The sequence below is a fragment of the Caretta caretta genome, chromosome 5 (genome assembly GCF_965140235.1).
Source record: "Caretta caretta isolate rCarCar2 chromosome 5, rCarCar1.hap1, whole genome shotgun sequence".
Taxonomy (NCBI): Eukaryota; Metazoa; Chordata; order Testudines; family Cheloniidae; genus Caretta; species Caretta caretta.
Window position 1 is genome coordinate 122,570,545 of NC_134210.1, and position 23,753 is coordinate 122,594,297.

The following is a 23,753-nucleotide window of genomic DNA, read 5'->3' on the forward strand; positions in this document are numbered from 1 at the left end:
AGACTTCTCATAAGTTGCTGAGTTAATCTTTATTTAATGATGGGTATATATTACAGTCTGCACAGAGTCTGACATTCTTTCCACTCTTACAGAATAGGAAAGCAAACTTGGAACAAACCATGGTGTGGGGCTTAAAAAAAAAAAACAAAATACCCAAACCTAGTATCGCAGCTTTGGAGTCCAGGCTGCTGTACGGAGATGCTGCAAATTTCTCAGAAGTACAAAATGATCAGATTAATACATTTTTGAATTGCAGGCATGGTAACTAGAGGTGTGCCAGACCCCTGATTGGTATTTGGCTTTGGTCATTGCCTCTATTCATGCTAATCTGAACGAGAAGGTGAAAATGTTACTAGAGATGCAGCTGTGCTGTAGCTTGTGATATTTGCCCTCCCTCCATCTAGAGGGGGATAAATTGAAGCAGAAGAAGGCTAAGTGAATTACCCAAGGTCACACAGCAAATATAACGGCAGAGCAGAGAATGGAACCAAGGTGTCCGGTCCCGCTGCAACTACCAGACCACAGTTCCCCACAAATGTAAAGCTTTTGCTGCATATAACGTAAAGATAAACCCTAATTTAATGAGAAATGAAACAGATGGCTAGTTAATGTTCCAGAATTAGTAGATTCATTCCAGAGCTTGTGATGGAGATCTACTGCAGGGGTTAGTGCTCTTCATCCCTCACGTTGAGGGAGGAGTTGAGCACTAGGGCATTGCAGAAGTGTAGGAGGGGAGAAGAACAGGCCCAATTGGCAGGCACTACTTTAAGGAAAAACTTATCCCATACTTTTGTTGGCAATGACAGCACACCTTATCATGGTACAGGCCTGATCTTTCAGTGGGGCCTCTACCTGGCCTTCATTCAGTTGCACATGCAGCGTTAACAGTAGGAAGAAGAGAAACCTAGAGATTTTTACCTTCAGCTTCTCCAGAGACAGTTGAGCCTAGAAGCTCAAGTATGTATCTTGGAACTGGTAAATTTTCAGTCACAATTTTTAAAGAAAAAAAGATGCTTGCAAAAGTCTACTACTTCTTCCAACCCACTCTAAAGCATTTGAGCTTTCAGATGCTTTTCCAAACTTTCTTTAGGGTTTGCCTGAAACTTCTTAGCAATGAGCTGGTCCAGGAAGGCATCTCTGTTCAGAACAGCACGTAAACGTGGGCATAAGTCCCCTGGAGGTGAATGGCATTAAGTACATAAAGTTAAGCATGTGCTTTCCTGAATTGAAGCCTAAATGTAGGTAAATTGGGTACAGTAGAGGGAAGTTTTCTTCCCTGGGCCACTTCTTACCCCAATATGAGCTACATTTGTAACGTCTCCAAAGGCCATGGGCCAGTTTTGTTTCTGCTACATTGGTGTGACTTTGGAATGACACCACTGAGTTAAATTGAATTAGTCCAGATTTATTTCAGGATAACTGAAAAAAATGCAGTTCCTATTAACAGCATCTCCATTTACTCGTGTCAAGAGTGAACTAGCTAATTAATAGAAACAAGGCAGTATCAGCAAAAGCAATTGGCTTTTATTCTACTGAAAACCGTCTCTCTCTGCCTTTCTTCACAGCCCCTTCCTGAGAAATTTGTGATGAAGGGTGTTGTCGATCGCTTTTCTGAAGAATTCGTGGAGACGAGGAGGAAAGCTTTAGATAAATTCTTGAAAAGAATTGCAGATCATCCAGTCCTTTCTTTCAATGAACATTTCAGTGTGTTTCTCACAGCCAAGGTAAGCATCTGAATTTAAACATGCATAATCCACAGAGATTTGAGAAACGTGAGCTGTTGAAAATGAATGTGATAGATGAGCCTGAGAATCGAAACGCAACCAACCAGGTGAGGCCTAGGACAAGCCCATGCTCAGCATAGCAGAGAAGCTGCAGGGGATGCAAAGTGGCTGTTAACAACCTTTCTGTCTTCCCTCTATGCTGGACGTCCAACCCTATGGGCTACTCTAGCTTTGGGGGCCATTACATCAGCAAGGCTCTACCAGTGTGCTCTGGCCCTGTTTATTTCACACCTCTATATTTGTAGGCAGGATTCCTCTTCTGCAGGGATGTGGGGCTGAGGATCTGGCTAACTCATTCAAAAGCATCGGACTCCAAATGGTTGTTCACAGTGACAGAGTGTGTGTGTGTGTGTGTGTATACAATATAAAAGGTACACATATGCCAACCATGCAGGAGATGTTGTGGAAAGAAAGGTGCTCGCCCACAGGGGCATGGGTGATAGAAGTCTGCCTGTTGGCACTTGGGCTCCTGGGAATGGGGCACACTTACCGTACCCCAAGTCATCCATGAACACAGACCTCTGAGGCCTTTTTTGCTTTTAAACACTGTTCTTTATTTAGTATCTCAATCCCTCCACCAATACCTAACCTTGTATCCACACCTTTACATTGTTTTCCAGCTTTCTGGTCCCTTCTTTAAAGGTTGGGAGGCGGTGGGCATGAGTGGTGAGTGCTGTGGTGTCTTTACTCAAGGAGTAAAGCTACTCTGGTCAGGCTCTCCTAGCCTTCTTTCTCTTCCCCCTTTCTTCTTGAACACTTCCTTCCTGTGCTCTTTATAAGCTTCCCTCCTGCTAAGAGGCTAAGTAGCTTGTTAACTTCCTAACCCCTGCTACCCAAATGTACAAGAGGGTGACAAGGCTGTAAAATATCCCATTGTCTGTAGATGCGTCTGTTGCACTCTGTGTGCCTAGCTTATATGAGAAGCAGAGGTGAGCTTTTTGAATCAGGATTTAGATGCCAGACTTAACATCGTACTTTCATAAACTTTCTCTGCTGTGCTCTGAAATTGAAGCATGACTCTCTCGACTGGGGATGGTACTTGTTTTTCTACATGCAAACAATACGTTTCTTGTCATTGCCAGGATCTTAATGCCTATAAAAAACAAGGAATGGCATTGCTCTCCAAGATGGGAGAGTCCGTAAAATATGTCACAGGTGGTTACAAACTCAGAAGTCGACCGCTGGAGTTTGCAGCCATTGGAGACTACCTAGATACATTTGTTCTCAAGCTTGGAACCATTGACAGAATAGCACAGCGGATTATCAAGGAGGAACTGGGTAAGAACTCTAGCACACCGCGAGCTTAGTAAGAGGCAGTACACTGGTGGTTATGCTGGAACTACCTGCATTCAGTGATTCTACCCTATTTTTTAAAAAAACTGGGTGCATCAAAAGGAGGATTCTGTAAAGACTCATGTGTCACTTTATGACAGTTGTATAATATGTATGAGTTGGGTACTTGTTAAGGTGCAAGCAAAAGAGTCTATTATGTTGATTCCCAGTGTTTTAACTCTGTTGGGTAGCCTTTAACCATTAGAAGAGCAAGTTATTCCGTTTTGCCAGCAATAAACAACAAAACACAATAGGGTAAATAATGAAGAGAATTCTTCTCTTGCAGTCCACCATATTAAATGTAATCGCTGACCCCTAATGTTTAATTCCAGGATTAGACAGCTAGAATCTATAGACTTCCAGAAATCCCTACTCCAGGATACTCCTAGATGTACTCGTGCTTGGTTGCCTTGAGCTTTTTTGACAGGACTAACTAGATCTCATTACAAATCAGCTAAAATTCTGATTTTAGGCTGTGAAGGGAAATAAATGTCACCCTAGTTCCTGCACAGGCTACACATAGAAGCTCATGCAGTAGCTCTCGCCTGGCCTAATAATATAGGAGCAGTAAAACAAGAGGGATCCTACAATTTCGTTCCCCTTACACCTTGCTCTCACTAATACTATCCCGTCTTTATTACTGGAGCTCTTTACTGCCAGTTAAGATCAGACTCTTGGGCTTTGTGTGGTTCTGTATTGCTTCTTTGAGGAAAGCAGCTAATCTAATGCAAGCACCGATAAACCTGACCTCTGTCTGAAGAGGCTTGGTGGGAAACGGATAAAATGGATATTTAATCTTCACTGGCAAAGAAGGGTGCTTTGTAAAGTCTAGAGTTTTTCTGGTAAATATCTGCCTGCCTTACGGCTCCTCTGCATCTGGTTATGTGCATCAGTTGATAGCAGTGACCTGATCAGCCTTTCCAAACGTTTGAATCGAGGATGATGGTTAAATTGTCACTGCTTTTTTAAACCAAATTGCCTGAACGTCACTGTAAAATCGAAATTTGTTTCCTCTCAATGTCTCTTCCAGAATACCTGGTGGAACTGCGAGAGTATGGACCAGTTTACTCCACCTGGGGTGGGTTAGAAGTGGAGCTAGCAGAACCCCTGGAAGGAGTGTCTGCCTGTATCGGGAATTGCTGTACTGCTCTCGAGGAACTGAGTGATGACATGACAGAGGACTCCCTGCCTGTACTCAGGGAGTACATCTTGTACTCTGAGTCCATGAAGGTAACGGAGACCATTTGACAGCGGGTCCACACTTTTTTTGTTTAGGGGGTGGGGAGGGTGGAATAAGCAAAGAGAAACCTAGCTGTGAAATGTCCTCTTGTAGGGATTGTTTCTCCTAATAAAGATTAGCTTTTTATTCTTAGTGTTCCTACCCAAGGTCAGAAAAATATTATGCACATAAAATGTCAAATTTGTGTCATGGTCTTTTTCTGCCTAAACAGAGGCCATGTGCATTTGATATACATTTTAGAATTGTTCTCCTATTGGTAATGGCAATGTGTTTTTGTCTTTCAACATGCTGTCCTTTTTAGGAGTCAAACTTGAGTCTTGGAGAGCCCTATCTAAAACTGTTTGTATGAAAGAGACCGATACTACAAAAACACGTTACTAAAGTCTGTGACGGTGATAAGCTGGATGCTGCATGGAACCTTCTTGCAAATCTATCTCCCGTGGTTGTCTAGCATCTAAATTCTGTGAACCAAAACAGTGGCATAACTTTTAAGTAATGGTGTTCAATGACCTAGCTTTGGTGTGGCTTTTTTCCCCTTACAAAACCAGGAACATCAGATGTTTTGCAATATGCCACTTGTTGGATAAAATCCTAGCGTATTACTTGGGTAAGATACAAATAATTCCCCTGCCACAAATCTGCATGCATGTTCTGAATAGAACGTGCCTCTTTAGTGAATAAGAGCATTGATGCAGTCTCTTCAATATGCAGGATCAGTTAATAGGCATTGTTTGTTTTTTGTGCTTTAAATTATTCTTAAATCTCACTTGGGATATTAAGGAGGAGTTAATTGATATCTTCACTAAAACTCTTTCTCTCAGTCATGTGCTTACATAAGTGTTAAACTCCTGCATTACAAGTACATTTCTTTCTCTGTTCAGATTTGAGGCACGTATTAGGTTTTTTGTTCAATGAAGCATGCAAAAATATTAATTGGGTTAATCATGTTGAGTGCTGAAATTAATCACTCTGGTTTTGGCTTGGTGTTTGATTCTGGGGCAAGGCTTTACAGAACACAAGCCAACATAGATGCAAAGCATGAGATTTTCAAACATCAGGTGGAACTAGAAGAAAACTCCTCTAGAAAGTCGTCTTGGCTAGAGAGCAGCTCTGGTGAGCCCCTAACAAGGCAATGATGTATGCTTATCCATATATGTATTTCAATTGCTGGTTCTGGAATTACAATCCTCCTTCAAAATGTTGTAAGTTCTAGGACTTTAATGCCTCTGCTTCGTCCTCATGAAGACTGAATTTTAGTCCTCTTCCAACTTTTTTTCTTTTAAAAGTACATGTAACCTCTAAACTAAAAGAGAAACCTGTATGCAAGCTATCTAATGAAAGGTTGAATTACCTCTTTGCCTGTTAGTTGGAGCACAGTATTTTAGTACAATAAGGAGAAGGTCTGACTTCAATTCACAAAACCCAGGAAGAAAATTCTGTTCATATTGAGTGGTGAATCTCACCCCAAAAAAGAGTTAGAAAGATGGTGGTGATTGTAATAGCAGTTTAAGTGCGTACTTTACGCTCTGCTGTACATGAGATCTCTTCCAAAGACCTTGGTGTTTCTTCAGGTCAAAGTCCAGGATGGAAAAACCATCCACAGATGGCAACTTCCTACTCCAAATAGCTTCGACTGGAAGCGTCATCGTGCTCTGCTTATACCCAAAAGCAGGTGTCAATGTGTCATGATGGCATGTTTGCCTTCTCCACTGGACTGCTTCATGAAGCGTGTACCAGTGGGAAGCTAGCCATCATAGGAGATGATTACTCTTAAAGTATGAGAAGCAAACTTTTAAAACTTTTTACTCTTTGCACCCCTCACCTCAGAACTTCAAAGTTCCTTACAACTTATCCACCTTTGTCCTTAATTTTGCAGATGGTGGAACTTAGCCACAGAGAGGTTAGGCAACTGCCCAAGGTCAACCAGTGAGTTGATGGGATTGTCAGGAGTAGGACCTGTGTCAGATGATGTCCTGTCAGATGATGTCCAGTCTTTTGCTATAAACACTAGAGTCTTCCATGTGCTAAAGCACCTTGCTTCCATGACTAAATCTGTTCGGTTGTAACATACAAAAATTGTAGATAACTTGGTAGCCTTAGAGGTTTGTATTTTCTGCCTTAATTCTTATACTTCTGATTAAATCCAAACCTTTAATTTTTTTTAACCTGGTTTTGCTTCTCTTCATCTTTGCCTCCTACATGGAACTTGTTTGTGCCTTATTCAAAGGACGACCCATACAATGAAAACCTTTTAAACTCCTATTAGTACCAAAGCAATCTTGCATCACAGCCATCCATCTCTGGCTGAGAAGAGTGGGTCAGTCTCCCTTTGGAACCGCTCCAATATTTTATCTTGGATTGAGGGACAGGGACTGTTGTCTGGTGAAGCGAGGAATACCACTGCACACATGCAAAGCTCCAAGCTTAGAGATTCTGTTAGCCTGACCATAGCCAACAATGGAAAGGAGACTTGCTACTAGGAGTTGCAGCTGAGAGTAGCAGAAGCATGTGAAAACATGGTTCTAACAAAAGCCTGGTTTACGCTTAACATTTGTTTTGCTACAGGGAAGGCTGTCATGTGCCCTTTGCTTATAGCTGCTCTTATGCAGTTTTATCCCAGACTAAATGGCCAAACTTTAATTTGAGGAGAGATCATTCCTTAGGGCACCGTCCTAGTCAGAGCTGAACAGTTCCTGAGCCTTTGAGAACTAGAAGAACTAGTTTGACAGAAGACCTCACAGATCTGGGGAGGAATGAGGATGTTTAGGAGGCTTGTGTTTAAAACAGTTGCCATATTTGGAATGTCCCAGCAATGACTGAACAATCATGGTAAAGCTCTTCTCGTAAATAGAAGCAGCTAACCTGCCTTGCTTTCTGATTGCAGATATGCTATATTCCATGGGGAGGTGCATGTGAAGGGTAAGAAACCCTGTTAGCATAAATTACATATAACTTTTAAAATATTGTGATTAGACAGAGGGGCATATTGACAGCATTAGTACATGCCATCCCCAACTGTGTGCTTGGGTATTAGGTAAATGGCATAGCTCTAAAACTGCATTATAAATATTTAAAGTGCCTGATGTTTTAAAAAAAATTAAAATTCATGATTTGAGTGAGATGAAACTGGTCTGTCATGGGCATGAGTGTTTGAAAAGACCACCTTCTCTAGGGTGTCTGAACAGTTGTTGTGTTGCAAAAGACAACTGTTTCCTGCCACCTATTTCCCTCTCTTGGGCTCCAACTTGTTTGTGAAACTCCTGGGTGTGCTCTGGACTGAGTGGAAAGCCACACATAGGTCTGGAAGCTGTGGACCAAGGTAAACAATATTATCATTTCAGTACATAAGACTTTTGAAAGACCTCCTAGAAGGGGAAGGGACCTATGCCAGTATTCACTGCCATCCTTTGAGGATGGCCTAGCAGTTATAGCACAAGACCAGGAGTCAACTGGAGTTATATTCCCAAATCTGCCACTGATGTACTGTGTGGCCTTGAGCAAGTCCCTGAGCGGCGGCACGTGCCTCGGTTTCCCCATCTTATTAAATAAGATCCCTGTCTCACTGGAATGTTGTGCAAATTAAGTGTGGTGTACTCTCAGATCCTTGGCTGGAAGGTGGTCCAGAAGTGTCAAGTAGCATTCTTCACACTTTGCTGGGAATTTACTGAGTATTTTGGGCCACAGCTAAGAACAGATAACCTAGAGATGCTAGAGAGATTCCTCCTTCTCCTGTACATTGTTTTGTTCCATCCGCTGGAGAGATGTTAATGGGCCTCTAGACCTGGCTGGTCAGTTAACGTATGCTTCTGAACACATTGTGGGCTCACCCCGCAGTCGCAGTACTCTCCAGTCACTTGTCCTGTGAATCTAGTTTACGGATACGATGCCTATTGATCCCTGGACCTTGCTGGTACAGGTCCAACTTTACTGGTTCCAAACGTGTATCCATGGTGGGTGCTGGCCACTCTACTCCAAGGCAACTATGAATTAAAAAATTCCTCAGTAAGGTTTACTTTCTCCCAATATCCCTTTTGTCCGTGAGCGGAAATACTTGTTAAATACCAGTCATGCTTGTGGTGCGCTAAAAATCTGAACCAACTGCAGGGAAAAATTCCACCTAGTCTCATATTGAGAACTGATATCACATTTTGCTGCAGGCAAATGTAGCCAGTAACATGCTTAACTTCAGAAACTGGAACTAAAGCGTTGCCACACGCACGTTGATGTTTTGAACATTCTCTCCTTTATTGCCCCCTGTGTCTTGGGGGAGATTGTGTAGTGTCCTCTCTGGAGTAGGGATATTGTCTTCCTTTGAATACATGCCTGGCATTTTAAAAAAATTATAGTCCTGGAGGTTACAGTACTGGGACGTTAGTCTTTAGGAAAAACACACATCCTCCTCCGCTGTACTTCAAACTGATAAAACCAGACTCTGGTAATATTGGTTGATTCTTCATGCATAACTGGAAAAACATGGCCTTTTTGATATTGAAATGGTGACTCTTCCCTTGGCATGTGGTGTAGGTGGAAGTGGAGAGGGGAGTATGATGATGAATAGATGCGTGTGGTTATTTTCATAAGTATTTTCACTCATCGTCTTTGAGTTAAACAGCTGTTGCTGTTTTTTAAAATTTCTATTTGATAGGTAAGCAGGGAGAACCTTGGTCAAACTGGCTGCCCAAACTCTGACCTCTTCCACGCTGGTGTAGCTGTGCCCGGCAATTGAATGGCCCTTGGAAACACCAGCTGGGTACCAGCCCACTTGACTAAGCTCCTCAGTCATCCCCTATATGGGTCAGATTCTTCTTCCTTATTTTTGTTCTGGAGAGCAAGTCTCCCAGGGCATCAGTTACTCCCCTCTCAAGCAAAAACTTGTATAAGTCATTGCCCAGTATGGATGTCCCATTTTAATATAGTATTACTAGTTATGCTGTAAACTCAACGTGGGTAGGGAATAGCTACTATAGGCAAAGACACAATTACTACTCTATGACAAACATCTATTATATAATTTGGTTACTCCCTAGTCCTGTGAATATTGTAACTACAACCATGTACAAGATCTCTAGGAAGTATAAAGTAAAATTAGCTGACTTCTAGCTTTATCAATATATCTGGAGATCCTTATTCAGTGAGGGCTAGTCAGCAAGAAATCATGAACTTTAATAACTCAAAAATTGAATGTTTCATGTACAAAAGTGGGAACCTTTTTCACCATCACATTGTGCAAAAACAAGGGAGAGGATTTTGTCCAAAATTGACCTTTGGTCTGAGACTCAGCATGGAAATTCATTTCAAAAGGATTTTGCAGAAAGCTATGAGTGGGCGGGCTGTGGTAGAAGTACATCGCTTTAGGAACAGTGTTGCCTGCCAACTCATTCCTTCCCTTGTTGCTTGGGCATATTGGAAAGCTTTACAAACTAACCCTCTCAACCCCATTCAGTGTTAAAGTTTATCCTTTTATTCATCGTTTTCATCTTCAAGAGAAGATAAGTGACTTGCCAAAGGTCACAATGCAAGTCATTTGCAAAGCTGGGAGTTTTGACTTTGTCTCTAAGCAAACAGCTACAAATGTCATCTGGCATCTGCTCACAGGCTAAAGCATTCAGCCTGGAGTGCTTTTTTATTTTTATTCAAAAGCCTCTTCATAGATGCCTGTAAAACAGGAGTGGCCTCTGAAAGGCAGACCTGTGACTTCAGTGGCACTTCAGTTGTTGAATCCAGGCTGCAACTCTTGTGGGGTGAGCAGGAAGGGGGAGTCAAGATTTTGTACATTTTCAGTCTTATGGTTTTGTGGTTTTTTTTCTATCCTAGAACGTGCTAAAGAAAAGAGACCAAGTTCAAGCAGAGTACGAAGCAAAATTGGAAGCTGTGGCCTTGAAAAAGGAGGAGCGCCCCAAGGTTAGCATTTGAAACCACTTCACGAAACAAGTGGCATATTTGTCACTCAGCTTCTCTCAACTGAAAACTCGGGAGAAATGGAGATAATTTTTGTTTCTAGATCTGTGTTCAATCTCGTGCCTTCTGAAAAACAGCAGTGCAAGGCAGAGCAATGTCTTGTCATGTAGCTGCAAGCTGGCTTTAGGAGGCGAGCCAAGGAGAATGCGTCAACAGCCAAATTCAATGTAGAAAGGAGTAAGAGTAAGCTAGCAGCTGCTGTAGGCCTGATCTGAAGCCAATGGAAAGACTCCCGTTGATTTCAGTGGACTTCAGATCAAGCCCTTTAAGAACAAATGATCTTTCTTATGTTAGTGAGGTGCATCCGTTGCCACCTTCAGGAGAAGCTGCTTCCTGGTCTCAATGTAAAACCCAACCAAAATTAGCTACTATTTGGTGTTGATTTATCTCATTGCTACACGTACAGATACCTAAAGGTGGAAGAGATACACACAACAAGCAGGTACATCAACTCCAAATAGTAATCAGTCTTAGTTGGGTTTTGCATTGAGACCATGCAGCAACTTGGCATGGTCTGCATAGCATTGCTGTATGATAACGTAACGCCTCAAGTTGTATTTTGTGAATTATGGCAGCAACGTCCATCATGAGCATAATACACTTAATCTCTCCTTCCCAATCTGCTCACACTTTGACTTTTGTCCTCCCTCAATCTTCTCCTGCGGTCTCTGTCTGCCTCTGAATCTTGAGGAGCAGAAACTGAAGATACTTAAATGGGGAGCTTGTGTTAAGAGCTTTGCATAATGATTATCCCTCACTATTTTAAATTTTAATTGAAGGATCTTATTGGCACTTGGCTGGGAAACACTGATTCAACGTGGCTTCCTCCAACATCAGTGCTCCCCACTGTGCCTAGGGTTTGCAGCCCATTTAGTGGATGGAGGGCCCATAGAGTTGCGTCTTTAACACACACAGTTCTTAATTTACATTGGACACAAATGTGTCCTTCGGTAGAAAAACAGCCACTTCCACTTATGCTGTACAGTATTTGATAGAGTCACTGCTGAAGAGTTTTTAATGCAACAACGTTCTACGTTTTCAGTAGCTATTTTCATCATCTTGGCCCTTTCAGGTTTTCCAAAATAGCAGCAAAGTTTGCTTCCCTTTAAATGGTGCCCGCTTGCAAATTTAACTTCAACAACAACTTTCCAGCTAGACATATGCAAAAGCCTTCCAACACAATGAGATCGTCCTGGTTGTTTCCTTAACCACTCAAATAGAGCTGAGCAAATGGGCATCATGACATTTTTGTTCAAACAATGCTACCACTGCTGCTGCCTAGAACCTGGGACAGGTTGGAAGTTTTTTTTAAAATAGTTAAGTCTTCTAAACCTTTGAAACAACTTAAAATGAAAAAGCTGAATAGCAATCTCTACTATACTGGGTAAGGTTATAATTTGATCTCTGGCTTTGTCTTGCATTCACTGAACGTTTTTTAGTTGTTTGCATGGTCTAATGGAATGTAGAAACCAAACAAACAGGCCAGAAGAACTGGAATTTGCAATGAGTTGGACTTTTGTTACCCCACACTGCAGTTGTACTGTTCCGTTTATTTTGGAATCTGTTGAAGTTAATATGTCAACAAGATAGTTCTGTCAGAAATCTATCTGGTGGTCTAGCAGAAGTTTATTTGCTGTTGGTTGCAATGATTGAGAAGGATCCAAGAAACGTTTTCCCTCTTCTTAACCACTGGAGGGCATTTTAGGATTTGCTGTACTTCATAACCTGACCTGATTCCCAGCAGACTCTTGAGTCATGTCCAAATTCTAACAGCAGTTTGTCTTGATACAGTCCCTTTTTAATTATTTAGGCTGAACAAGTGTGCATGTATTAAATCAGATTCTGTGATTAAAATTCTTGTGTTTAAGCCAGCAGATACTAAATCAGGATATACTTTGCTTAACTTCAGATAGTCGTCATATGTATCCAATATAATTTTTTTTGCTGTTTGTATTTGGTGTGAGAATCCATTTGCGATCTCTGCAGTGTTTTGCCTTCAGCAGCTTCAGATATAGAAGGACTCAGCCTCACCTCAGTCCCCGGAAAAATCATGGAGCAGGTCCTCAAGGAATCAATCCTGAAGCACTTACATGAGAGGAAAGTGATCAGGAACAGTCAGCATGGATTCACCAAGGGAAGGTCATGCCTGACTAATCTAATCGCCTTCTATGATGAGATTACTGGTTCTGTGGATGAAGGGAAAGCAGTGGATGTATTGTTTCTTGACTTTAGCAAAGCTTTTGACACGGTCTCCCACAGTATTCTTGTCAGCAAGTTAAAGAAGTACGGGCTGGATGAATGCACTATAAGGTGGGTAGAAAGTTGGCTAGATTGTCGGGATCAACGGGTAGTGATCAATGGCTCCATGTCTAGTTGGCAGCCGGTGTCAAGTGGAGTGCCCCAGGGGTCGGTCCTGGGGCCGGTTTGTTCAATATCTTCATAAATCATAGAATATCAGGGTTGGAAGGGACCCCAGAAGGTCATCCAGTCCGACCCCCTGCTCGAAGCAGGACCAATTCCCAGTTAAATCATCCCAGCTAGGTCTTTGTCAAGCCTGACCTTAAAAACCTCTAAGGAAGGAGATTCTACCACCTCCCTAGGTAACGCATTCCAGTGTTTCACCACCCTCTTAGTGAAAAAGTTTTTCCTAATATCCAATCTAAACCTCCCCCACTGCAACTTGAGACCATTACTCCTCGTTCTGTCATCTGCTACCATTGAGAACAGTCTAGAGCCATCCTCTTTGGAACCCCCTTTCAGGTAGTTGAAAGCAGCTATCAAATCCCCCCTCATTCTTCTCTTCTGCAGGCTAAACAATCCCAGCTCCCTCAGCCTCTCCTCATAACTCATGTGTTCCAGACCCCTAATCATTTTTGTTGCCCTTCGCTGGACTCTCTCCAATTTATCCACATCCTTCTTGTAGTGTGGGGCCCAAAACTGGACACAGTACTCCAGATGAGGCCTCACCAATGTCGAATAGAGGGGAACGATCACGTCGCTCGATCTGCTCGCTATGCCCCTACTTATACATCCCAAAATGCCATTGGCCTTCTTGGCAACAAGGGCACACTGCTGACTCATATCCAGCTTCTCGTCCACTGTCACCCCTAGGTCCTTTTCCGCAGAACTGCTGCCGAGCCATTCGGTCCCTAGTCTGTAGCTGTGCATTGGGTTCTTCCGTCCTAAGTGCAGTACCCTGCACTTATCCTTATTGAACCTCATCAGATTTCTTTTGGCCCAATCCTCCAATTTGTCTAGGTCCTTCTGTATCCTATCCCTCCCCTCCAGCGTATGTACCACTCCTCCCAGTTTAGTATCATCCGCAAATTTGCTGAGAGTGCAATCCACACCATCCTCCAGATCATTGTCTAGCTCCATGTCTAGTTGGCAGCAGGTATCAAGTGGAGTGCCCCAATCGGTCCTGGGGCCGGTTTTGTTCAATATCTTCATAAATGATCTGGAGGATGGTGTGGATTGCACTCTCAGCAAATTTGCGGATGATACTAAACTGGGAGGAGTGGTACATACGCTGGAGGGGAGGGATAGGATACAGAAGGACCTAGACAAATTGGAGGATTGGGCCAAAAGAAATCTGATGAGGTTCAATAAGGATAAGTGCAGGGTCCTGCACTTAGGACGGAAGAACCCAATGCACAGCTACAGACTAGGGACCGAATGGCTCGGCAGCAGTTCTGCGGAAAAGGACCTAGGGGTGACAGTGGACGAGAAGCTGGATATGAGTCAGCAGTGTGCCCTTGTTGCCAAGAAGGCCAATGGCATTTTGGGATGTATAAGTAGGGGCATAGCGAGCAGATCGAGGGACGTGATCGTCCCCCTCTATTCGACATTGGTGAGGCCTCATCTGGAGTACTGTGTCCAGTTTTGGGCCCCACACAAGAAGGATGTGGATAAATTGGAAAGAGTCCAGCGAAGGGCAACAAAAATGATTAGGGGTTTGGAACACATGACTTATGAGGAGAGGCTGAGGGAACTGGGATTGTTTAGTCTGCAGAAGAGAAGAATGAGGAGGGATTTGATAGCTGCTTTCAACTACCTGAGAGGTGGTTCCAGAGAGGATGGTTCTAGACTATTCTCAGTGGTGGAAGAGGACAGGACAAGGAGTAATGGTCTCAAGTTGCAGTGGGGGAGGTTTAGATTGGATATTAGGAAAAACTTTTTCACTAGGAGGGTGGTGAAACACTGGAATGCGTTACCTAGGGAGGTGGTAGAATCTCCTTCCTTAGAAGTTTTTAAGGTCAGGCTTGACAAAGCCCTGGCTGGGATGATTTAATTGGGGATTGGTCCTGCTTTTGAGCAGGGGGTTGGACTAGATGACCTCCTGAGGTCCCTTCCAACCCTGATATTCTGTGATTCTATGACCCCTCTCATTCCCATTTCTCTCCTAACTTGGCCCTGGAATTCTGTATTAGAAACATTGTATGTATTGAAATCTCAATTACTAATGTAGCAAAAGTAAAATAATAAACGCACCCTTAACTAAAGGGACTCAATGAGCCCTGAGCACCAATTGTGGCATCTGGCTCTTTGTCCCAAAGCTTAGAGGCACAATGAATCTATGGGAACAGTAAATAGTCTGATTATACAGAACTTCTGGCTGAATTCAGAAAGGCAGACTTGAAGTATTTCACATGTTGTTGGCAATGTAAACTGAATTGCACATAGTTAAAGTAAACCCATAAGAAGGAAATGCAAATTCCCATCCTTGAGTTGCTCGCAGTGGGTTAGTCCCTAATCAGTGATCATGCGCATGAGATTTTTAGCCTTAATTCTGATCTTTCTGGCTCTTAAGGACTAAACCTGCTACCAAATTCATTGCACATTCATGAAGTGCACTGTAGAGAGCTATACAAAATCGTCAGTGTCCATTGCTGCATAAATAGAATTCTAGACATGGTACAAATTCTACAGCAGAAATCCTAAAGTCCTATGGTTATACTGCATATGTAGGGTAGGGATTATTCATACAACCTCCATTAGTGCTTAAATCATGACTTTGTAATGAAGAATATCAACTGTATTTTTGATCAGTCTCAACTGGATACAGGCTTCTACTTTCCTCATTCCACATGTACTTAATGTCAAAGTTTGTCTCAGCAGCACATTTCTTCTTTTCCCATGATGGTATCGCTGCTGCCAGAATTAAAAGGCTTAAATCAATAGTTGGTTGATTTTTTCCTCATTTTTAGGTTAATGAAAATTTAAAATACTTAAGCCTCTACTCCGATCTTTAATTAGAACAAGATTACCGGAATCATACGCATGTAAAAATTAATTTACAGCTTTGTCAGTTGGCTTCCTTGCAGTCAGTTAAAATATTCAGGAGCCTTAAAAGGACATGTTGTAATTCAAGCCTGAAATTGGACCCAGTTTTATTCTGTTACGTTCACAAATTCAGAACACTTTTCTGTGGTTTTTGCCTGCACTAGCTGTATGTTCAAGTTACTGTCGTCTATTGGGTACTCACCCTTCTTGACTGGCCTTCCCAAGATGGAGCCTGTCTTCCAGACTAAGCACCTCCGCTCCCGCTGACTTCAACAGGAGCTGCAGGTGTTCGCCATCTCTGAAAGCAAGAGTAAAACCTTGATCCCACTGAAATAAACAGAAGTTGACCTCAGTGGGGCCAGAACTTCATTTGTGTGTGTGTGTGTAAAGCGCCTAAGTCCCATAGACTTTCAAGTGGGGCAAGTGCACTTAAGTCACTTAGGTGCTTCTGAAAAATTACACGCTGGTCCACTTATCTCACCCCCATCCATAATCTCTAATACTAACCTACAGTTAATGGAGAACAGCTTTTCGGTCAGCCCATACAAGAAGTGAAAGATTGGACAAATGACCAGGGAGGAGGAGTATAAAAATATTGGTCAGGCATGCAGGAGTGAAATCAGGAAGGCCAAATAACACTTGGAGTTGCAGCTAGCAAGAGATGTTAAGAGTAACAAGAAGGCTTTCTTCAGGTATGTTAGCATCAAGAAGGAAGTCAAGGAAAGTGTAGGCCCCTTACTGAATGAGGGAGGCAACCTAGTGACAGAGGATGTGGAAAAAGCTAATGTACTCAATACTTTTTTTGCCTCTGTCTTCACGAACAAGGTCAGCTCCCAGACTACTGCACTGGGCAGCACAGCATGGGGAGGAGGTGACCAGCCCTCTGTGGAGAAAGAAGTGGTTCGGGACTATTTAGAAAAGCTGGACGAGCACAAGTCCATGGGGCCGGATGCGCTGCATCTGAGAGTGCTAAAGGAGTTGGCGGATACGATTGCAGAGCCATTGGCCATTCTTTGAAAGCTCATGGCGATCGGAGGAGGTCCTGGACGACTTGAAAAAGTCTAATGTAGTGCCCGTCTTTAAAAAAGGGAAGGAGGAGAATCCAGGGAACTACAGGCCAGTCAGCCTCATCTCAGTCCCTGGAAAAATCATAGAGCAGGTCCTCAAGGAATCAATTTTGAAGCACTTAGGGGAGAGGAAAGTGATCAGGAACAGTCAGCATGGATTTGCCAAGGGCAAATCATGCCTGACTAATCTAATTGCCTTCTATGACAAGATACCTGGCTCTGTGGATGAGGGGAAAGCAGTGGGCGTGTTGTTCCTTGACTTTAGCAAAGCTTTTAATACGGTCTTCCACAGTATTCTTGTCAGCAAGTTAAAGAAGTATGGGCTGGATGAATGGACTATAAGGTGGATAGAAAGTTGGCTAGATCGTCGGGCTCAATGGGTAGTGATCAATGGCTCCATGTCTAGTTGGCAGCCGGTATCAAGCGGAGTGCCCCAAGGGTCAGTCCTGGGGCCAGTTTTGTTCAATAACTTCACTTAATGATCTGGAGGATGGTGTGGATTGCACCCTCAGCAAGTTTGCAAATGACACTAAATTGGGAGGAGTGGTAGATACCCTGGAGGGTAAGGATAGGATATAGAGGGACCTAGACAAATTAGAGGATTGGGCCAAAAGAAATCTGATGATGTTCAACAAGGACAAGTGCGGAGTCCTGTACTTAGGACAGAAGAATCCCATGCACCGCTACAGACTAGGGACCGAATGGCTAGGCAGCAGTTCTGCAGAAAAGGACCTAGGGGTGACAGTGGACGAGAAGCTGGATACGAGTCAACAGTATGCCCTTGTTGCCAAGAAGGCTAACGGCATTTTGGGCCGTATAAGTACGGGTATTGCCAGCAGTTCGAGGGACGTGATCATTCCCCTCTGTTTGACATTGGTGAGGCCTCATCTGGAGTACTGTGTCCAGTTTTGGGCCCCACACTACAAGAAGGATGTGGTAAAATTGGAAAGCATCCAGTGGAGAGCAACAAAAATGATTAGGAGACTGGAACTCCTGGCTTATGAGAAGAGGTTGAGGGAACTGGGATTATTTAGTCTGCAGAAAAGAAGAATGAAGGGGGATTTGATAGCTGCTTTCAACTACCTGAAAGGGGGTTCCAAAGAGGATGGAGCTAGGCTGTTCTCAGTGGTACCAGATGACAGAACAAGGAGTAAGGGTCTCAAGTTGCAGTGGGGGAGGTTTAGGTTGGGTATTAGGAAAAACTATTTCACTAGGAGGGTGGTGAAGCACTGGAATGCATTAGCTAGGGAGGTGGTGGAATCTCCTTCCTTTGAGGTTTTTAAGGTCAGGCTTGACAGTGCCCTGGCTGGGATGATTTAGTTGCGGATTGGTCCTGCTTTGAGCAGGGGGTTGGACTAGATGACCTCCTGAGATCCCTTCCAACCCTGCTATTCTATGATTCATAGAGGTTGTGGCTGTGATCCCTGATGTAGAGTGTGCGTGGGTTAGCTGGTGACCATCGGTGTGTCCTCGCAACCAGGGATTTGTTATGGGACTGGGATTCTGAACCTCTGGGTTGCAAGAACCCCTAGAGAAAGGGATTGGTGGTAGGCTCACCAACAGGTGTTTTAGTGGCTTTTTGACAAACCTCCCTATTTCTCCCTTTCATTTTGGGGGGGAAAAGGCATATGTAGCCCTTACAGTTTCAGAGATCCCTGCCTGAATCCGTGGGCAGCCTGAAACAAAAGATCCAAGAGGCGCTAATTGTCAGTCACAGCAATGTCCATTCTGTGTCAATGGAGTGTGACATTTTTTTTTCTAGTATGCCTTGAAATGTGGTCAATATTGTCTCTTGTCTGTCTTAGACCTGCCTACAGCTGCATCTTGCCCTTCCCTCAAGGTGTGTTAATTGGATTTCACGGTATGTTCCCTGCACTGTTCATGGAGCTAGGTGTTAGGGGGCTTATTCTTTCACCCACTTACTTCCCTGGTCCTTCTCGCATAAACAGAGAGCAACAATAACCGAAGTCCAAAGGTGCAAACAGTTCGATGTTTATTGGGGTGAACTTCCAGCAAGCATGATTCCAGTTTAATGATGGGAACACTGAGCCTTGGGGTGGCTCTGTGGGATCAGATTGTTGCTTTGGTGGGTGTGCATGAAAACTCTGGGCATGGGGGAGGCAGTTATACCTTGTGTAAGATTAATATGGCTAATATAATGTTATGGAGATTAAATTATATGGAAGGAATTTGCATTTTCCCAGAATGTGTGCAGTGTATATTGGAGAAGGGGTAAAAGAAATGCAAATAAAACATGGTACTTAATTAAAATCCTATTAGGGCTCCAAAAGGGGCCACAGTAGGTTGTGCTTTCTTTTTCAGATCTCTGTGGGTTTTGGAGCAGGAGATGAAAGTGGAAAGTAATCAGAACTCTAGTGGAAGTAAAATGTTTCCCTTTTAAGACCATGTCTGAGCTGCTAACAGCTTTGGATCCAAAAGCAAGCTAGTAAGCCTCTGTGTAAATGCAAATTACCTAGCTGATGGGCACAAAGGAGCTGCAAATAATGAATACATCTGATCAGCAAACAAGCTACTAGAAGACTCAGATTATGGCCCTCCAGGAAAGGGAGGTGAAAAAACAAGTCAAGCCTGAAAATAAGGGGGACAGGTTAACTTTAAGGGGTGTGTGTGGGGAGGGGAGATGGGAACAGGGAATGGGGGTAAGGAAATTGGAATCATGTTTTGCTAAAGGGGGAGATGGGAACAGGGAATGGGGTAAGGCTCTGTGGTGTCAGAGCTGGGAAGGGGGACACTAAGGAAGGAAACTGGAATCATGCTTGCTGGAAGTTCACCCCAATAAACATTGAATTGTTTGCACCTTTGGACTTGGGGTTCATGCGAGAAGGACCAAGGAAGTAAGTGGGTGAAGGAATAAGCCCCCTAACACTAGGCAGCAGGCTGGTGTCCTCCACGCCTCCTCTTCCCTCTTCAGTGCATCTGTCCCTCTGGTGGGCTCAGACCCATGCACGCATCAAAATGCTTGTTAGCTATTGTGATCTCTCCAAGGCATTGTCTCAGTAGCTGGCAAAGAATTCTGGGATTTGTGTATGGCCACTAAAAGAGAGACACACTGAGCCATTTGGGGAGCAAGCATTTATTGTTACAAAAGAAATCCACTGAATTCTCCCAAAAACGTGTGGGTTGACAAAATCAGAAGCCTCGTGTATTAAATGGCAACACTATAATCATGCAAGTCCTGCAAGAGTCAGACTTGCTATCTCTGAACAGGGAAAGCTGACAAGCCACATATAACTGGGGAGACCGTGATTGTGCTGTCTTAAATGTTGTGCTGAGATCTGCCCAGTCAAGTCAAAGCAGTTCCCATCTCCAGTGATGCAGTCTGTGAACAAATTCGTGATGTTGCTGCAGAAGTTTAGGAGCAAATGTCTAGAACAATTCAGGAGAGCGGATATTTCTCAAGACAACTGGATGAAATTACAGATGTGCTTTTTACTTAACTCTTAAATTTTGTTTCAGAGTGAGGAGGATCCATACATGAGTACTTTGTTTTTCTGTATACTGACAGGTGGAGGAATCTCTTCAAAGCTTTCCAGCAATCTGTTCTAGCAGCTGGGTTGGATTGGCCCTGGGTTAGGCTTTGGCACCAGCCATGCAAATATGACCAGAAAATAGTAGCCTTGTGATTATATAATCCAGTCTATTGCATCCCAGGCCAATTGTTAAAATTACTGGGAAACTTCAGCAACAAAGAAGATACTAGCGGGGACTGAAAACCGTATTCGAGGCTGTAGAAGTTCAGCAAAGATAGCCAGGGCCTATTTCATATGATGAAATAGACACTCTGCATCAACAGTTCCTCTTCCAAATTCAAGTGTGACTTTCATGTAGCAAAGTTCTGAATCCCATGCCTGAGCTCAGAACACATGAGATCTCCTTGCTGACATGGCTCTGCTCTTGCAGAATATTTCACTGGCCAGCACTTGCTTGGTCTGAATGCTTCTCTCCAGGGAGGGACTGAATATGATGTGGGTTCTCAACATAAGGGGTGCCAACAAGTGTAATGGGCTTGCAACTACCCTACCTTTCCTACATTGCTAAATGGGCCAGGCAGCCTTGGAGTATGGAAAAGGCTGAGAACCAGTTACAGGGAATTGTAAAAGTGCTCCTGAAGCGTGTTGAAAGAGCTACATCTCAGGGGACTTGTGAGCATTACTCACGGTATGTCTACACAGCGAAGTTGTCGACAAAACTTAAAAAAGCTCCTCTCTTCCCCCGCTAAAGACAAAAGTTTTGTCGACGCAAGTGGCAGCGTGAATGCAGCTTTGTCGGCAGGAGCACTCTAACGCCGCTTGTGGGCCTGGAAGTATTTTGTCTGCAAAAGTACTGACAGAGCGTTTTTACACACGCTGACTTTTAGTGACAAGGCTGTATCGACACAGCCTTGTCACTAAAAGCTGTGTGGTGTAGACAAGCCCTCAGCAAAGTATTCTCCCCCCCCCCCTTTTATTTTTCTCCCAGAGGGGGAAGCTGAAATGGGCTGTGATCTGCCCAAGGCCAGAGGGAGACGTCACTGTCAGACACACAAGATTGGGAAACTCCTGGAGTTCTAATCTCAGCTCTGTCCGCAGGCAAGCATTCTGCCAGCACTACCTCACAATAACTAGCGTATGCAGGCTCAGTGAATGCCGATAAGGAAAGCCTTCCTTGTAATCTTCCAGAGGGGTTCAAACAGGTGACTTACATTTTGAAGTAACAGAAAGTGCAATATCTCCTTTACTACTTAGAATGTAAATGAGGGCTAGAAAATAAACACTTACAGGGCAGACATAGATACTGTGCTTTCTTGCTCTGTGCTTATCAAAATACAGCACTACTTGATTGTAGGGTGGGTTAGACATTCCACACAGATGATAAACTCATTTTCCTTATCAAATATTTAAACATGTACAAAGAACTCAAACTTGGAGCAGGGGTTGGATTCAGAAATAATTTCATGGACCTTCTCTACATAGGAGCTTGCCTTGGCTTAAGTAAACCTGTCTTTTTCACAGGGTGGATTTGATTTAAATCATGGTTTAAATCACTAGTCAGGAAGACTCTATTTAATCATGGGTTTCTACATAAAAGTGCATTCTTGTTGGTTATTATAAAATAACCAACATATTCTTCACAACTCAGAGATAGATGTAGGTTTCATTTTTAGGAGGGACACTATACATTTTTAAACAGTGATTTATTTGGAAAACTTTTCAGATTCGTTTTACAGCTGTATCAGAAAATGAATGATGGTTTGGTTATTTCACTTACCAAAGGTAATTGAAGCAGTTCACCTCCAAGTGACTTCATAAATATCTATATCCAATTCAGCAGGTTAATCATTAATATTTGGAGGATTTTCTTGTCATGCTGTATTAGGAGGAGAACATCACCAGACAGACATTGAAATTGTTTTATTTAACTAATACAACAATGTTATATATTCTGGATTTTTTTCTTCAACAGCAAACATATATTTTAACAAAACAAGCATATTTCATTTGTCTCACATTTATCTCACAGACTTTTATTTCCAGACTTCTCCTTGTCCAGATTTATTCCACCCCAAACAATTTTCTATTCATTGAACTTTTTGAAACTTTGCACTTTTAGAGAGAGGTGAGGGATTGACTGTGTACACAAATTTGCAGAGGGACAATAGGGTTGCGGTCTGTTATTTCTCACCTCTATATAGTATTTTAAAACATTTTTGCTGTTAACAAGCATGTTACCTCTGGAGACCCAAATCGAGTTTGAGAACTGCAAATCTAAGTGTCTCTGGTGGTATCTTCTAGACTGAGCACTGAGTCCCATTGGGTAGATAGAAAGATTAATCTAAATAGTCTATACAGAAGCCTGTGGAACCCCATAAGACTGGATCCCTAATCTGTGAACTATTGGAACTCATTTACAAAACTTTTCTTAAACGTTTGACTATATTGTCTCATACTTTAGAATTAGAATTTATAATCCCTATTCCATGATGAGATATCTTTGAGCTATAATGTATCTTTATCTTTAGATAGGTTTTTGCCTCCAAAAGCATTTTATCCAAAAAAACAAATTTAAATTAAATTAAAATCAGATTTTTTTTTAAATCATTTTTAAATCATTGATTTTATCCACCCTGCTTTTTCAAATGAATGTAGTCAAATCTGTACATAGACAAGGCCATTGGTGGTAGATTTTTAAAGTAAAGTATTACTTGATATTAAAATCATGATTACTAAGTGGCTTTTACATTCATCTATAAAAGGTAGACCTATTTTAACAATAAAACTGAGCCATTGGAATTCAGCTGAGCTGCTGCAGAATTAAGTTTCCCTTTCCTTGCAGTTCTGTCTTTTTGGCTCAGAAGGAGGCATGGCTCTCCCTTGAGGCTCAAACTCCAGTGTAATCCTGGCAATATAAGTTTGGAGGAAACTGACAGATGTGAACCTCCTAAAATAGAAGCGTAACTTCCTGCAGGGACCAAAATATGAGCCTCATTGTTGGCACAATATTTCCATTTTGGTATCCTGAATATTCTACTCTGGAATGGTCTTGGCTTATACTACACACCTTCAGGTGGGCTCTGCAGAAGTGCCCAGTGTTCAGTTAATGGCTGTCACTGAAGTCAGTGGTAAGATTCCCATTGCCTGCAGAGAACAGAGTTAGCCCAGCAATGAGTACTTCTGAGAATTCCAACCTTTGTGTCTCTGTTAGTTGGCTATTGCCTAGTGGTCAGGTTGACGAGAGACTGTTCTTCAGAGGAGCTGAGTGCCCACATCTTCATTTGACTTCACTAGGAGTTTCCATCACCTCTGAAAACTGTACCTTTTCCCCCCTTGTTCTGCCAGTTGCTGGAGTGATTCAGAAGTTAGGAGGTATTTCTATCTAGCTGCCCTAAGTAATTCTAATGTGTCTATTGCTGTAGCTGGCTTTTCTGGTTATATGCCATCTTCATATCTGCATGCAAAGCAGTTTTGTTGGGAGTGGTGTGTACACAAGTCACTGCAGTTCATGATGCAAAGAATTTCCAATATACTTTATGCCCGTTTTTAGTGCGAAACAGTTCATCTGCTGTTCCTGTGATCAGTGGACCTTAATGCA

At 42.8% G+C, this 23,753-nt stretch overlaps 1 protein-coding gene across 2 annotated transcripts in view; it reads left to right on the plus strand.

Moving 5' to 3' along the window:
• Positions 1 to 23,753, plus strand: part of SNX30 (sorting nexin family member 30) — a 68,293-nt gene that overhangs the window by 33,243 nt on the left and 11,297 nt on the right. The window contains exons 4-8 of one of the 2 annotated variants that reach the window (XR_007356618.2): positions 1,566 to 1,724; positions 2,867 to 3,062; positions 4,147 to 4,346; positions 10,171 to 10,257; positions 12,318 to 12,624. Coding sequence is in view for 1 of the 2 variants with exons in the window: in XM_048849647.2 (XP_048705604.1) it covers positions 1,566 to 1,724; positions 2,867 to 3,062; positions 4,147 to 4,346; positions 10,171 to 10,257 (642 nt within the window). In the remaining variant the exon portion in view is untranslated. The remainder of the gene's footprint in view (positions 1 to 1,565; positions 1,725 to 2,866; positions 3,063 to 4,146; positions 4,347 to 10,170; positions 10,258 to 12,317; positions 12,625 to 23,753) is intronic. The other variant, XM_048849647.2, reaches the window with a different exon arrangement.